Source organism: Delphinus delphis, chromosome 8 (assembly GCF_949987515.2).
Source record: "Delphinus delphis chromosome 8, mDelDel1.2, whole genome shotgun sequence".
Taxonomy (NCBI): domain Eukaryota; kingdom Metazoa; phylum Chordata; class Mammalia; order Artiodactyla; family Delphinidae; genus Delphinus; species Delphinus delphis.
Genome location: NC_082690.1, coordinates 22,209,659 through 22,225,326, shown reverse-complemented (window position 1 = coordinate 22,225,326; position 15,668 = coordinate 22,209,659). Strand labels below are relative to the sequence as shown.

Genomic DNA, 15,668 nt, shown 5'->3' with positions numbered 1-15,668 from the left:
TCTTTCCTTCTACTAACTTTGGGTTTTGTTTGTTCTTCTTTCTCTAGTTGCTCTAGGTTGTAAGGTTTCGTTGTTTGAGATTTTTCTTGTTTCCTGAGGTAAAACTGTATTGCTATAAACTTCCCTCTTAGAACTGCTTTTGCTACATGCCATAGGTTTTTCGATCGTCGTGCTTTCATTTTCATTTGTATCTAGGTGTTTCTTTTCTTTTTTTTTTTTTTGCGGTATGCGGGCCTCTCACTGTTGTGGCCTCTCCCGTTGTGGAGTACAGGTTCCAGACGCACAGGCTCAGCGGTCATGGCTCACGGGCACAGCCGCCCCGCGGCATGTGGGATCTTCCCGGACCGGGGCACGAACCCATGTCCCCGGCATCGGCAGGCGGACTCTCAACCACTGCACCACCAGGGAAGCCCTATCTAGGTATTTTCTGATTTCCTCTTTGATTTCTTCAGTGATCCACTGGCTGTTGGATTGGCTGTATATTGTTAAGCTTCCAAGTGTTCATGTTTTTTTACAGTTTTTTTCTTGTCATTGATTTCTAATCTCATAGCGTTTGGTCAGAAAAGATGCTTGATACGATTTTAATTTTCTTAAATTTACCAAGGCTCGCTTTGTGGCCCAGCATGTGATCAATCCTGGAGAATGTTCCATGTGCACTTGAAAAGAATATGTATTCTGCTGCTTTTGGATGGATGCTCTAGAAATATCAATTAAATCCATCTGGTCCATTGATGAAAGTAGGGTGTTAAAGTCCCCCACTATTATTGTGTTACTGTTGATTTCTCCCTTTAATGTTGTTAGCATTTGCCTTATATATTGAGGTGCTCCTATGTTGGGAGCATATATAGTTACAGTTGTTATATCTTCTTTTTGGACTGATCCCTTGATCATTATGTAGTGTTCCTTTTCTGATATGAATATTGTTACTCCAGCTTTCCTTTGATTTCCATTTTCATGGAATACATTTTTCCATCCTCTCACGTTCAGTATGTGTCCCCTGATTTGAAGTGGGTCTCCAGCTTTGATATGAATATTGTTACTCCAGCTTTCCTTTGATTTCCATTTGCATGGAATACATTTTTCCATCCTCTCACTTTCGGTATGTGTCCCTTGATTTGAAGTGGGTCTCCTGTAGACAGCATACATACAGGTCTTGTTTTTGTATCAATTCAGCCAGTCTGTGTCTTTTGGTTGGAGCATTTAATCCATTCACGTTTAAGGTAATTATTGATATGTATGTTCTTATTGCCATTTTGTTAATTGTTTTGGATTTGTTTTTGTAGGTCTTTGTTTCTTCCCTTCCTCTTTTGTTCTCTTCTTTATTGTTGTGTTTAGATTCCTTTTTCTTTTTTGTGTGTGTATCCATTATACATTTTTGGTTTGTGGTTACCATGAGGTTTTGATATAGCAGTGTAATGTTTTAAGTTGCTGGTCTTTTAATATCAAACGCATTTCCAATACCTTGCATTTGTGCTCTCCTCACAACTGCTGGGTTTGATACATTTGTGTGCAGATGATTTCCTAACTTTACTGTATGTTTGCCTTTACCGGTAAGCTTTTCCATTTGTAATTTTCTTGTTTCTAGTTGTGGCCTTTGTTTTCTGCCTAGAGAAGTTCCTCCAGCATTTGTTGTAAAGCTGGTCTGATGGTGCTGAATTCTCTTAGCTTTTGCTTGTCTATAAACCTTTTGATTTCTCCACTGAATCTGAATGAGAGCCTTGCTGGGAAGAGTATTCTTGATTGTAGGTTCTTCCCTTTCATCACTTTAAACATACCGTGCCACTCCCTTCTGGCCTGCAGAGTTTCTGCTGAGAAATCAGCTGATAACCTTATGGGAGTTCCCTTGTGCGTTATTTGTTGCTTTTCCCTTGTTGCTTTTAATATTTTTTCTTTGTCTTTAATTTTTGTCAGTTTGATTAATACGTGTCTCAGCGTGTTCCTCCTTGTGTTTATTCTGCCTGGGGCTCTCTGCACTTCCTGGACTTGGATGATTGTTTCCCATGTTAAGAAAGTTTTCAGCTATTATCTCTTTAAATATTTTCTCAGACCCTTTCTTTTTCTCTTCTCCTTCTGGGACCCCTATAATGCGAATGCTGGTGCATTTAATGTTGTCCCAGAGGTCTCTTAGGCTGTCTTCATTTCTTTTCAGTCTTTTTTCTTTATTCTGTTCCATGGCAGTGATTTCCACCATTCTGTCTTCCAGGTCACTTATCCGTTCTTCTGCCTCAGCTACTCTGCCACTGATTCCTTCTAGTGTATTTTTCATGTCAATTATTGTATTGTTCCTCTCTGTTTGTTTGTTCTTTAGTTCTTCTAGGTCTTTGTTAAATATTTCTTATACCTTCTCAATCTGTGCCTCCATTCTTTTCCCAAGATCTTGGATCATCTTTACTATCATTACTCTGAATCCTTTTTCAGGTAGATTGCCTATCTCCACTTTACTTAGTTGTTCTTCTAGGGTTTTATCTTGTTCCTTCATCTGGGACATATTCCTCTGCCATCTCATTTTGTCTAACTTTCTGTGCTTGTGGTTTCTGTTCCACAGGCTGCAGCACTGTATTTCTTCTTGCTTCTGCTGGCTGCCCCCTGGTGGATGAGGCTGTCTAAGAGGCTTGTGCAGTTTTCCTGGTGGGAGGGACTGGGTGCATAGTGCTGGGTCTTGTCCCTCTGGTGGGCAGGGCCATATCTGGGAGGTGTGTTTATTATTGGGCAGCTGTTTATTCAGGAAGACTTTAAGGGACTTCCCTGGCGGTCCAGTGGTTAAGACTCCGCTTTCCAATGCAGGGGGTACAGGTTCAATCCCTGGCCAGGGAGCTAAGATCCCACATGCCTCGGGGGCAAAACACCAAAAAACATAAAGCAGAAGCAATACTGTAACAAATTCAATAAAGACTTTAAAAATGGTCCACATCAAAAAAAAAAAAAAAATCTTTAAGAAAAAAAGATTTTAAGCAGCCTGTCTGCTAATGGGTGAAGCTATGTTCCCACCCTGTTGGTTGTTTGGCCTGAGGCATCCTAGCACTCAGGAGCCTACAGGCTGTTGGGTGGGGTCAGGTCTTGGTGAGAAAATGGCAGCCTCCTAGAAGGCCCATGTCAATGAGCACTTGTCAGAGCCACTGCAGCCACTGTCCCTGTCCCCACAGTGAGCCACAGCCGCCCCCTGCCTCTGCAGGTGACCATCCAACCCCAACAGGTAAGCCCGGCCCAGTCTCTTATGAGGTCACCACTTTTTTCCCTGGGTCCTGGTGTGCATGACACCCAGTGTGTGCCCTCCAAGAGTGAAGTTTGTTTCCACCAGTCCTGTGGAATTCCTGTGGTCAAACACCAGTGGCCTTCAAAGTCAGACCTGGGGGCTCCTCCTCCTGTTGCCAGACCCCGAGACTGGGGAGCCCAATGCGGGGCTCAGAACTTTCACTCCTGTGGGAGAACTTCTGTGGTGTAATTATTTTCCAGTTTGTGGGTTGCCCACTTGGCATGTATGGGATTTGATTTTATTGCGATTGCACCCCTCCTACCATCTCGCAGTGGCTTCTTCTGTGTCTTTGGATATAGGCTATCCTTTTTGGTAGGTTCCAGTGTTTTTTTGTCAGTGGTTGTTCAGCAGTTAGTTGTGATTTTGGTGTTTCCATAAGAAGGCGTAAGCTCACGTCCTTCTACTCCGCCATCTTGCCTCCTTCCTCCCCTGCTAGTTTTGCTTTGACCCCTCCAATCTCTCAAGTCCCTATGCCCCCACCATTCCACTAAAATGGCTTTTATCAGCTGCCAAATCCAATGAACAACTGTTATATTAATCAAACGGACTTGATTTATCAGTAGGTTCTAATCACTCCCTCTTCCTGAAAATATTTTCTTCCCTGTTTCTGAGTCCCAAACCTGCCTCTCAAGACCTGGTCCTCTACCTTTTTGTTTCTGCCTGATTTCTTGGATCCTGGGCTCTGCCCACCAGGCCTCCCTGGACCTCCTTAACTTCAACTGTCTGTCTACCTGGACCTCTGCCCACAGACAACCTACACCTTTCTAACTCTCCCCCACTCCTTCACCTGGATATCCTGACTCAACCTCTTATCATGAATTCTGAGGCTTTTCTGAAGAGCCAGCCAAGCCCTGGTCTATTTGGTCTCACTACTTAAGATCTAGTAAGGCCTGGCCCCATCTCTGACTGAGCCTTGAGCCCAAAAATAATGCGGATATGAACTTCTAGCTCCTTAAAGAACACAGTCAATCTTCCTAACAGTATTAGAAAACTCTTGGTTAAGAAAGTTGAAGTTGATTGCCAAAAATAATCAAACACTTATTTGTGTTTTCTTCAGTGGATCTATCTGTTTAGATTCTGTTATTTGAATGATACCAGAATATACTTTGTACTCTGATGCCTAGAAAAGAAGAGCACTCTTTTAGATTTCTCAGGGAACTGGACAAGAATAGAAGATGTTTGGGCCCAAATAAAAATAAAATTAAATGGCTACTAGACTTAGCCCAGGACTGGAAGTTATTCAATCCCAGATTCCAATTTTTGCCCTTACTAATCCCAGTACATTTCTTAGGACTAAAGCCACATACCTAGATGCATCAAGGAATGGTCTGTAGGCCAAGTTGATCCATTCTTCTCTATTGGATGAATATTTTGGCTCCCGGGGTGTTTCTCTCATGGTGTCCAAATCCACTAAATAATGGCATTTATTGATGTCAATCTGCAACAGAGAAAGGCCAACTCTTCATCAGTAATTGCAAAGGTTCTTTCAGGGTAAGAAACATCAACTATAATCCTAAGAATTCCCACAGGGTTTTAGAAGCACAAACATCTAAGTCCTCAGAAAATGTTACCAGTGCTCTCTTCACTCAGCTAAGAGTGCTGGGTGTGGGGGTGTTATTTAGGCTCCTGAGGGCAGGGGTGAGACATGCACTCACCCAGCCAAAGTTCACTTTGCTGTGCACCTGAAACTAGCACAATATTGTAAATCAATGATAGTCCCAAAAAATACAGTACACAAGTTTCTATGAGATTAAATAAAAACCCAAAGATGGAAATCATTACTGTGATATTGTGATTTATAATCAAATTTTTTTTTGGTCTTCTTCCAATGTTTCTAGTTCAGAGCACCCCAAACCCTTGTAATTTCCTAAGCCATGAGAGCAATGGGAGCATCTTTTGTTATAATATTCAGTCTCTTGTCCTCAGTTCCTGAAATCCCTTCAAAGCCATAATGGTGAAAGGGGTGTCTTGTTATTCATAACAAGCCCCTTTCAACCGCAACTGAGCTTATGTTAATGAGGTGACTTTTGAAAATCCTGTAAAGATGGGAGGAGGTGCTGGTCACCAGTTGAACTAACCATGTGAAAAGAAGGTTGGACCTTTCAGCCACTGGGGGAGGGGGAGGGGCTGGAGATTGGCCAATGATTTAATCAATCATGCCTGTGTAATGAAGCCTCCATAAAACCCTAAAAGGACAAGTTCGGAAAGCTTCCAGGTTGGTGAACACGTGGAGATTCGGGAAGAGTGCTGCACCTGGAAAGGGCATGAAGATCCCCAATCTTCCCCTATACCTTGCCCTATTCATCTCTTCCATCTGGCTGTTCCTGAATTATATCCTTTTATAATAAACCAATAATCTAGTAAGTAAAATATTTCTCTGTTTTTGCCACTCTAGCAAATTAATCAAACACAAGGAGAGGGTCATGTGAACCTCTGCTTTATATTCAGTCAGAAGTATAGGGAACAACCTGGACTTACAACCAGCACCTAAAGTTCAAGGAGGGGGTCACGGCTCCAATCTGTAGCCAGGCAGTCAGAAACAGGTAACAACCTGGGCTTAAGACTGGCGTCTGAAGTAGGCAGGAGAAGGGGGCAGTCTTGTAGGACTGAGCCCTCAATCTGTGGAATCTGATGGTATCTCTGAGTAGGCAGTGTAAGAATTGTGTTGAGTTGTAAGACACCCAGATGGTGTCTGAGAATTGCTGTTACTGTGGAGAACCCCCCCAACACTCAATATTAGAAAGTGGATCCCAGAACCCTCTTAATTACTAATGTAGTCAGCTAAAGAAAAGTAAATCTCAAAGGAAAGTTGCATTTTTTACATGCAACTATGTTACACATACTATTTTTTAAATCATTATATAAAGGCCTATAGGGGATTATTAATTCCTATTTTATAAATGAGGAAGCCAAGACTCAGAGACAAATTATGTAACTTCATTTTTTTCAAGATCTATATTAAGCCCCTACAATGTACGAGGCATTAGTAAGTTAAAGCTAATGATACAGAATTAAATAAATAGCATGCAGTTCTTGCCCTAAAAGGATTTATAATCCTAACCAAAATCACATGAGTTTATAGTAGAGCCATATTTGGACTCAGGTCAGTGTGACTTCCAAAGTCATACATCAAGACTGCCAAAAATGACCGAATCAGAGGGGAAGTACCCTCAGGAGCTCATTTAAATGTTTCTTAAAAATTAAAACCAAAAATGATTTGTCCTAGAAATCCAGGTTTCAGCCAAGATAAAAATCATTTGAAATATGAATAGAAACATAACAAATCTCATATTTAACAGTGAAGGGTTGAAAGCTTTTCCTTTGGAATCAGGAAAACGTCAAGGCTGCTTATTATCATTACTCTATTCAACACTGTACTAGAGGTTCTAGTCAGCAGGGTAAGATACAAGGAAGAAACAAATGGCAGAAGAAATGAAAAGAAACAAACAAAAGTCCTTCATTCATCACAATGATTGATATATATAAAATCCAAAAGAATCAACATAAATTTTGGGGATTAAGAGAGTTTATCAAACTTTAAACTATTTATAGAATGTAAAATTAACATCATATGTTCCTATATAACAGTGGTAAACAACATATTAAATTACATTTTAAAAAATTATGTATTTTCAAATTACATTATAAAAATATCATTTAAAAGGATTTGAAAACATGTGTCTTGGAATAAATCTAACGAAATATGGGCAAGTCCTCTGTAAAGAATTATAGAATTTTATTGACTAGTCTATCAACTGATGAATTTATAATATGGTATATTCATATAATCAAAATGTGGTATATACATGCAATGGAATATTATTCAGTCTTAAAAAGGGTACATACTACAACAAAGATGAGCCTTGAAAACATTGTGCTGAGTGAAAGAAATGAGACACAAAAGACCATATTTTGTGTGACTCCACTTAACATGAAATGTCCAGTAGAGGCAAATCCATGAAGACAGAAGGCAGATTAGTGGTTGCTAAGGACTGGAGGAGTGACAACTTAATGCACATGGGGGTTTTTTGGGGGGGGGGAGGAGATGATGAAATGCTCTGAAATTAGATAGTGCTGGTGGTCGTATAACATTATGAATGTACTGAAAGCCACTGAAAAAGTTCTGGAGGTAGAGAGTGGTGATGGTTGCACAACAGTGTGACTGTTCTTAATGCAACTGAAGTGTATACCTAAAAATGATTAAAATGGTAAATTTGATGATAAAATATTGTTGAAATATGAACTTTACCTCAAAAAATTTTTTGATAAACAATAAAGTAGACCTTATTACATGGAGAGATAAACCTTATTTCTAGATTTAAGACTCACTATTATAAAGATGTAAATTCTAAATAAATTGATAGATTAAATGCAATCTCAATAAAAATGCCAACAGACTTTTTTGATGAAACTTGACAAGCTGAGTCTAAAATGTATATGGAAATGCAAAAGGACAAGGATAGCCAAGGCACTCTTAGAAAAGAACAAGGTGGGGACTTATTTACTATAAAGTTATAGTAATTAAGACAATGAGGTATTAGTGCAGGAATATAACAGACCACTGAATAGAACAGAGCCTGGAACAGATACAGGCACATATGGACCCTGATCTATGACAGAAGTGACACCTCAGAGCAGTGGTGAGAGTATCTCTCTTCACTAATTGGTGCTGGGACAACTGGATATCCATTGGGGGAAAAATGAAATTGGACCTCTGTACACAATGAATAAACAACAAGGTCCTACTGTATAGCACAAAGAACTATATTCAATATCCCATGGTAAACCATAGTGGGAAAGAATATAAAAAAGAATATGTGTGTATATATCTATATCTATATATAACTGAATCACTTTGCTGTATAGCAGAAATTAATACAACGTTGTAAATCAACTATACATCAATAAAAAAATTGATAATGTAAAAAAAATCAACTTCAGATGGATTACAGAACTAAATGTGAAAAACAAAGCTCTTGGAAGATAATATGGCAGACTATCGTCAAAATCTTACGTATGGCAAAAATCATTTTAGACAAACACAAAAAGTATTAACTATAAAAAAAATGATGAATAAATTTGGCTACCTTAAAATTGGGAATATCCGTTCATCAAAGACACGAATAAGAGAGTAAAGAGATGAGACACAGAATGGAAGAAGATACATGTGACACATTAACAATCAAGTATTCATATCTAGAATATATAAAGAACACCTGCTGATCAGTAAGACAAAAATGGACCATTCAACAGAAAAATAGGCAAATGACTTGAATAGGTACTTCATAAGAAGAAATCTAAACAGCCAAAAACAAATGAAACAGTACTCAACCTCATGAGTAACCAAGGAAATACAAATCAAAACTACAACGAAAAATTACAATACCAAATGTAGGCCAGAATGTGGAACAATTCTTATACGTTGCTGGAGGGAGATTAAGTTGGTACAAGATTTTTAGAAAACTATTTGGCAGAATCTACTAAAATTGAACATATGCAATTCTTATGATCCAACAATTCTACTCCTAGGTATTACAATGAACCATATGGAATCATTAATATGTGACTGATCCACAAAAATGATACTTTCAGGGACTTCCCTGGCAGTCCAGTGGTTAGGACTCTGCGCTTCCACTGCAGGGAGGCACAGGTTCGATCCCTGGGCAGGACACTAAGAATTTGCAAGCTGCACGACACAGGAAAAAAAAAAAAGGTAATTTCACATGGTTCAAGGTAATGTATATCCAACGGGAATTCATGAACCAAAAGACAAGTTCAAGAATGTTCAAAGTGGGGACTTCCCTGGTGTCGCAGTGGTTAACAATCCGCCTGCCAATGCAGAGGACATGGGTTTGATCCCTGGTCTGAGAAGATCCCACATGCCGTGGAGCAGCTAAGCCCGTGAGCCACAACTACTAAGCCTACACTCCAGAGCCCGCAAGCCACAACTGCTGAGCCCACGTGCCACAGCTACTGAAGCCTGCACACTTAGAGCCCATGCTCCTCAACAAGAGAAGTCAACGCAATGAGAAGCCTGCACACCACAACGAAGAGTAGCCCCTGCTCACCACAACTAGAAAAAGCCCACGTGCAGCAACGAAGACCAAATGCAGCCAAAAATAAATAAATTTGTTTAAAAAAAAAGAACGTTCAAAGTGGCATTATTTACAGCTGGCCCAGACTGGAAAGAACCAAACAACTACCAAAAGTAAAATAATATAGTCATACAATGAAATACTCTAATAAAAGAGAACAAACTACAGCTATATTCAACAATGGGTAATTACAAACAAAACATTAAGTAAAAGGATCAAGACACATAAAAATGCAATATGATTCCATGTATGTGAAGCTCAAAAATAGGCAAAATGAATTTATGTTGTTTAGGAATGCATATAAAAGCGGTAAATCTAAAGAGAAAAGCAAGGAGATTATGACCATAAAAGTCAGGAGACTCCTGAAGGGGGAACTGGGTAGTGATCAAAAGGAATTGTTGGGGGAGCTTCTGGGTGCTGGTAATGTTCTAGTATTTGACCTGGGATGATTACACAGGTATTTGTTCTATTATTATTAATTATTATTAATTTACTGTACATTTATGTTTTGTGCACATTTAGGCTTATGGGTTATACACAATTGAATGTTTGAAAAAGTGCGTATAAAAAACAACTTGGTCATCTCTGGCTTACAGTAAACTTGGTTCTTCCCCAACCTCTAACTCACAGTAATGTTCTCATTCTCTCCTAGCATTATTTATATGTAAAAGAGACTTCAGTCTCACATCTGTCTCTACATATGGGCTATTCCTCCGGGGAGAGAAAGCACACTGAGAATTGACGTCAGACCCAATTCCATTCCTCATAACTCTCTAAAAATGACCCTTTGCATAAACACTCCAGGAAGCAGCCTTTTTGGTCTGAACACCCACTCTGTAGCTCCCAAGGATTTTAAAAACATGAAACAAGTTTTTAAAAGCTCTGCCAGCACCATGTCTCTGTAATCAAATAGAACCAGCAAGGGGTAAAGATTCATGGTCTCATGCCTAGACCTCCTTTGGTGAGGGAGCTCTGAGTATGACATTTCAATACTTGACCTCAGCCTGGCCTTTTCTGGCTAGGCATACTACAGTTCTGATTATCTAGTTTTGGTGCTGGATACATGGTCTACCAGAGATGTGGGTAGTAACTAATTAATACCCAACTACACCAGTTAGCTTTAGGCTTCACTCATCACACCATCCATATGCAAATTTCATTTAAAGTTTTTAGAAAGATACTAAGGCAAAATCATATTAATTGAAATACTAATCCATTTAAAAAAATGTAACCTCTTTTCATGCTTCCTGAGAAGCAGCTGCTGAACATTCTTTTTTTCTAGGAATCAGTTACTGAACAACTAAAATACACAAGGACAAAGGTCTCTGGCAGAAAATGGTCAAGTATGATCAAGGGCAGATTCTCTAATAGAGGAGAAATACAGTGGTTAAAAAAGGAGCCCCAAATAAAAAGGCAACCTATGGAAAGACAAAAAGTATTTGGAAACCATATATCTGATAAGGGGTTAATACCCAAAATTTATAAGGCACTCATACAACTCAACAGCAAAAAGCCAAATAATATGATTTAAAATGGGCAAAGGACCTGAATAGACCCTTTTCCAAAGAAGACATACAAATGGCCAACAGGTACACAAAAAGGTGCTCAATATCACCAATCATCAGGGAAATGCAAAACAAAACCACAATGAGATTATCACCTCATACCTGACAGAATGGCTATCATCAAAAAGACAAGAGATAACAAGCAATGGCGAATATGTGGAGAAAAGAGAACCCTTGTGCTGTTGGTAGGAACGGGAACTCGCATAGCCATGATGGAAAACAGTATGGAGGTTCCTCAAAAAAATCAAAAATAGAACTACCATATCATCCAGCAATCCCACTTTTGGTATGTATCTGAAAGAAATGAAATCACTACCTTGAAGCAATATCTGCGCCCCTGATGTTGAACTCATAGAAACAAAGTGGAATGGTGGTTGCGAGGGACTGGGGGAAATGGAGAGATGTTGGTCAAATTTCAGTTATAGATGATGAAGTTTTAGGGACCTAATGTACAGCATGGTGACTACAGTGAACAATACAGTGTTGCATACTTGAAATCACCTAAGAGAGTAGACCTTAAATGTTCTCACCACAAAAAAATGGTAACTACATGAGGTGATGGATGCCTTAACTAACTTATTGTGGTAATCATTTCACAATATATACATATACCAAATCATCACATTGTATACCTTAAACTTACACAATGTTATTTGTCAATTATACCTCAATAAAGCCGAAAAAAAATTTTATTTAAAAAATTAGAGGCTTCCGGTCAAGATGGCAGTGGGGGTGGACGTGGAGTTCGTGTCTCCCCACAACTAGGGCGCCTGCCAGATGCTAGTGGGGGACCTGACCGCCTAAGGAGACAGGAAGAACCCCTCAGCGACCAGGCAGGACATAGGGGGAGTGAGAGGGGAGGCAAAGTGGAGGCTAGACAGGACTGGAGCCTCTGAGGGGTGGCTGGGAGTGGGGAGGGGTTCTCACGCCTGGAGGAACCCTGATCCTCCAAGACATTTCCCTGCCCAGTCGGGCCCGGGAAGCCTGTGGGGCTCCCAGGAAGGGTCCTCCACCATCCGAGCCCCACTCTGGGCCACGTTGGTCCTAGGGGTGTAGGAGGGAGGTGGGGGGAGAAGAGGAGAAGCTGGAAGGAGGGGCCCTCAAAGACTGGAGGATCCAGGGAGGTGCAGAGGGCATTTCCCCCACTCACCCAGGCCTGGGAAGACTGCTGGGCTCCCAGGTCTGGCTCTCCATTCCCCGGGGTCCTCTCCAGCCTCATGGTTCCTAGGGGCATGGGAGGGAGGGAGCGGGGTGGGGGGGAAGAGGAGGGGAGGCAGATGATGGGGGGAATCCTCCAGGACCAGAGGATCAGGGGAGGCCCAGCGGGCATCTCCCCTGCCCACTTGGCCCTGGGAAGCCTACTAGGATTCCAGGTCTGCTCCCCTGCTTTCTGGGGCCCCCTCCGCCATGTGGATCCTAGGGGCATAGGAGGGAGGGATGGGCAAAGAAGAAGAGAGGCCAACAGGGAGGGGCCCTCTGGGATGGGAGGATCAGGGGGAAACACAGCTGGCTGGCGTTTCCCCCACCCACTTGGGCCCAGTGATCCTGCTGGCGTCCTGGCCCTGGCCCTCTGCCCTCGAAGGCCAGAGGCACTCCTGGCCCCCTCCAGCTGAGATGAGCCTAAGCCCCACCCCCAACCCCCCAGGGCCTTTTCCAGCCCTGTGGTCCTAAGCAAAGGCCCTGCCCACTGCCTAAACCCCGCCCCTGCCTAAGCCTCACCCTCCACAGCCAAGGCTTTTTTTCCTTTTCTCCTCTTTTTTACTATTATGGTTCTGTTTTACCTTCCAGTTCTTGTTTCATCTATATTTTTATTTTTTTATTCTTTGTAACATATCTGTTAGTTTTCTAATCTTATTTTATTTTTTACTCTTTGTTATTGTTCTGCTATTTTTCCTTTTTTTTTTTTTTTTTTTTTTTGCCACCCTGCATGGCTTGTGGGATCTTGGTGCATGAGACAGGGGTCAGGCCTGAGCTCCTGTGGTGGGAGCTCTGAGTCCAAACCACTGGATTAACAGAGAATCTCAGACACCAGGGAATAGTCATAGGAATGAGGTCTCCTGGAGTTCCTCATTCTTGGCACCAGACCCACCTCTACCCAACAGCCTACAAACTCCAGTGATGGAAGCCTCAGGCCAAACAACCAGTAAGACAGGAACACAATCTCACCCATTAAAAAAAAAAAATATATATATATATATATATATATATATATATATATATATCACAGATGAAAGAGCAAGGTAAAAACCTACGAGACCAAATAAATGAAGAGGAAATAGGCAACCTACCTGAAAAAGAATTCAGAGTAATGATAGTAAAGATGATCCAGAATCTCAGAAATAGAATGGAGGCATCAATTGAGAAAATACAAGAAATGTTTACAAAGATCTAGAAGAACTAAAGAACAAAAAAACAGAGATGAACAACACAATAACTGAAATGAAAAATACACTAGAAGGAATCAAGAACAGAATAACTGAGGTAGAAGAACGAATAACTGAGCTGGAAGACAGAATGGTGGAAATAACTGCCAAGGAGCAGAATAAAGAGAAAAGAATGAAAAGAACTGAAGACAATCTAAGAGACCTCTGGGACAACACTAAATGCACCAACATTCAAATTATAGGGGTCCCAGAAGAAGAAGAGAAAAAGAAAGGGTCTGAGAAAATATCTGAAGAGATTATAGTGGAAAACTTCCCTCACATGGGAAAGGAAATAGTCACCCAAGCCCAGGAAGTGCAGAGAGTCTCATACAGGATAAACCCTAAGAGAAACACACCAAGACATATATTAATCAAACTAACAAAAATTAAATTCAAAGAAAAAATATTAAAAGCAGCAAGGGAAAAGCAGAAAATAACATACAAAGGAATCCCCATAAGGTTATCAGCTGATTTCTCAGCAGAAACTCTGCAGGCCAGAAGGGAGTGGCAGGATATACTTAAAGTGATGAAAGAGAAAAATCTACAAGCAAGATTACTCTACCCAGCAAGTAACTCATTCAGATTTGACTGAGAAATCAAAAGCTTTACAGACAATCAAAAGCTAAGAGAATTCAGCACCACCAAACCAGCTTTACAACAAATGCTAAAGGAACTTCTCTAGGTGGGAAACACAAGAGAAGAAAAAGACCCACAAAAACAAACCCAAACAATTAAGAAAATGGTAATAGGAGAATACAAATCAATAATTACCTTAAATGTAAATGGATTCAATGCTCCAACCAAAAGACACAGGCTGGCTGAATGGATACAAAAACAAGACCCATATATATGCTGTCTACGAGAGACCCACATCAGACCTAGGAACACATACAGACTGAAAGTGAAGGGATAGAAAAAGATATTCCATGCAAATGGAAATCAAAAGAAAGCTGGAGTAGCAATATTCATATCAGATAAAATAGACTTTAAAATAAAGACTGTTACAAGAGATAAGGAAGGACACTATGTAATGATAAAGGGATCAACCCAAGAAGAAGCTATAACAATTATAAATATTTATGCACCCAACAAAGGAGCACTTCAATACATAAGGCAAATGCTAACAACCATAAAAGGGGAAATTGACAGTAACATAATAATAGTGGGGGACTTTAACACCCCACTTACACCAATGGACAGATCATCCAAACAGAAAATAAGCAGGGAAACACAAGTTTTAAATGGCACAGTAAGCCAGATAGATTTAACTGATATTTACAGGACATTCCACCAAAAGTGGCAGAATACATTTTCTTCTCAAGTGCACACGGAACATTCCCCAGGATCTATCACATCTTGAGTCAAAAATCAAGCCTCGGAAAATTTAAGAAAACTGAAATCATATCAAGCATCTTTTCTGACCACAACGCTATGAGATTCAAAATCAATTACAGGAAAAAAAACTGTAAAACCACAAATATATGGAGGCTAAACAGTGTGCTACTAAATAACCAAGACATCACTGAAGAAGTCAAAGAAGAAATAAAAAAATACATAGAAACAAATGACAATGAAAACACGACGACCCAAAACGTATAGGACTCAGCAAAATCAGTTCTAAGAGGGAATTTTATAGCAATTTAATCTCACCTCAAGAAACAAGAAAAATCTCAAATAAACAATCTAACCTTACAACTAAAGCAACCAGAGAAAGAACGAAGAAAAGTCAAAGTCAGTAGAAAGAAAGAAATCATAAAGATGAGAGCAGAAATAAATGAAATAGAAATGAAGAAAACAATAGCAAAGATCAATAAAACTAAGAGTTGGTTCTCTGAGAAGATAAACAAAATTGATAAACCTTTAGCCAGACACATCAAGAAAAAAAGGGACAGGATGCAAATCAATAAAATTAGAAATGAAAAAGGAGAAATCACAACTGACACCACAGAAATACAAAGGATTATAAGAGACTACTACAAACAACTATATGCCCATAAAATGGACAACCACAAAGAAATGGACAAATCCTTGGAAAGGTACACTTTCCAAGACTGAACCAGGAAGAATTAGAAAATATAAACAGATCTATCACAAGTAATGAAATTGAAACTGTAATTAAGCTCTTCCAACAAACAAAAGTCCAGGACCAGATGGCTTCACAGACGAATTCTACCAAACATTTAGAGAAAAGCTAAGACCAATCCTTCTCAAACTCTTCCAAAAACTGCAGAGGGAGGAACACTCCCAAATTTGTTCTATGAAGCCACCAACACCCTGATACCAAAACCAGACAAAGGAATCACAAAAAAAGAAAATTACAGGCCAATGTCAC

At 40.1% G+C, this 15,668-nt stretch overlaps 1 protein-coding gene across 2 annotated transcripts in view; it reads right to left on the bottom strand.

Annotated features, from left to right (window-relative positions):
• The window catches only part of ALG9 (ALG9 alpha-1,2-mannosyltransferase), a 95,685-nt gene that overhangs the window by 20,539 nt on the left and 59,478 nt on the right, over positions 1–15,668 (bottom strand). For both annotated transcript variants that reach the window (XM_060017973.1, XM_060017974.1), the window contains exon 14: positions 4,561–4,691. In XM_060017973.1, the coding sequence (XP_059873956.1) occupies positions 4,561–4,691 (131 nt within the window). The remainder of the gene's footprint in view (positions 1–4,560; positions 4,692–15,668) is intronic.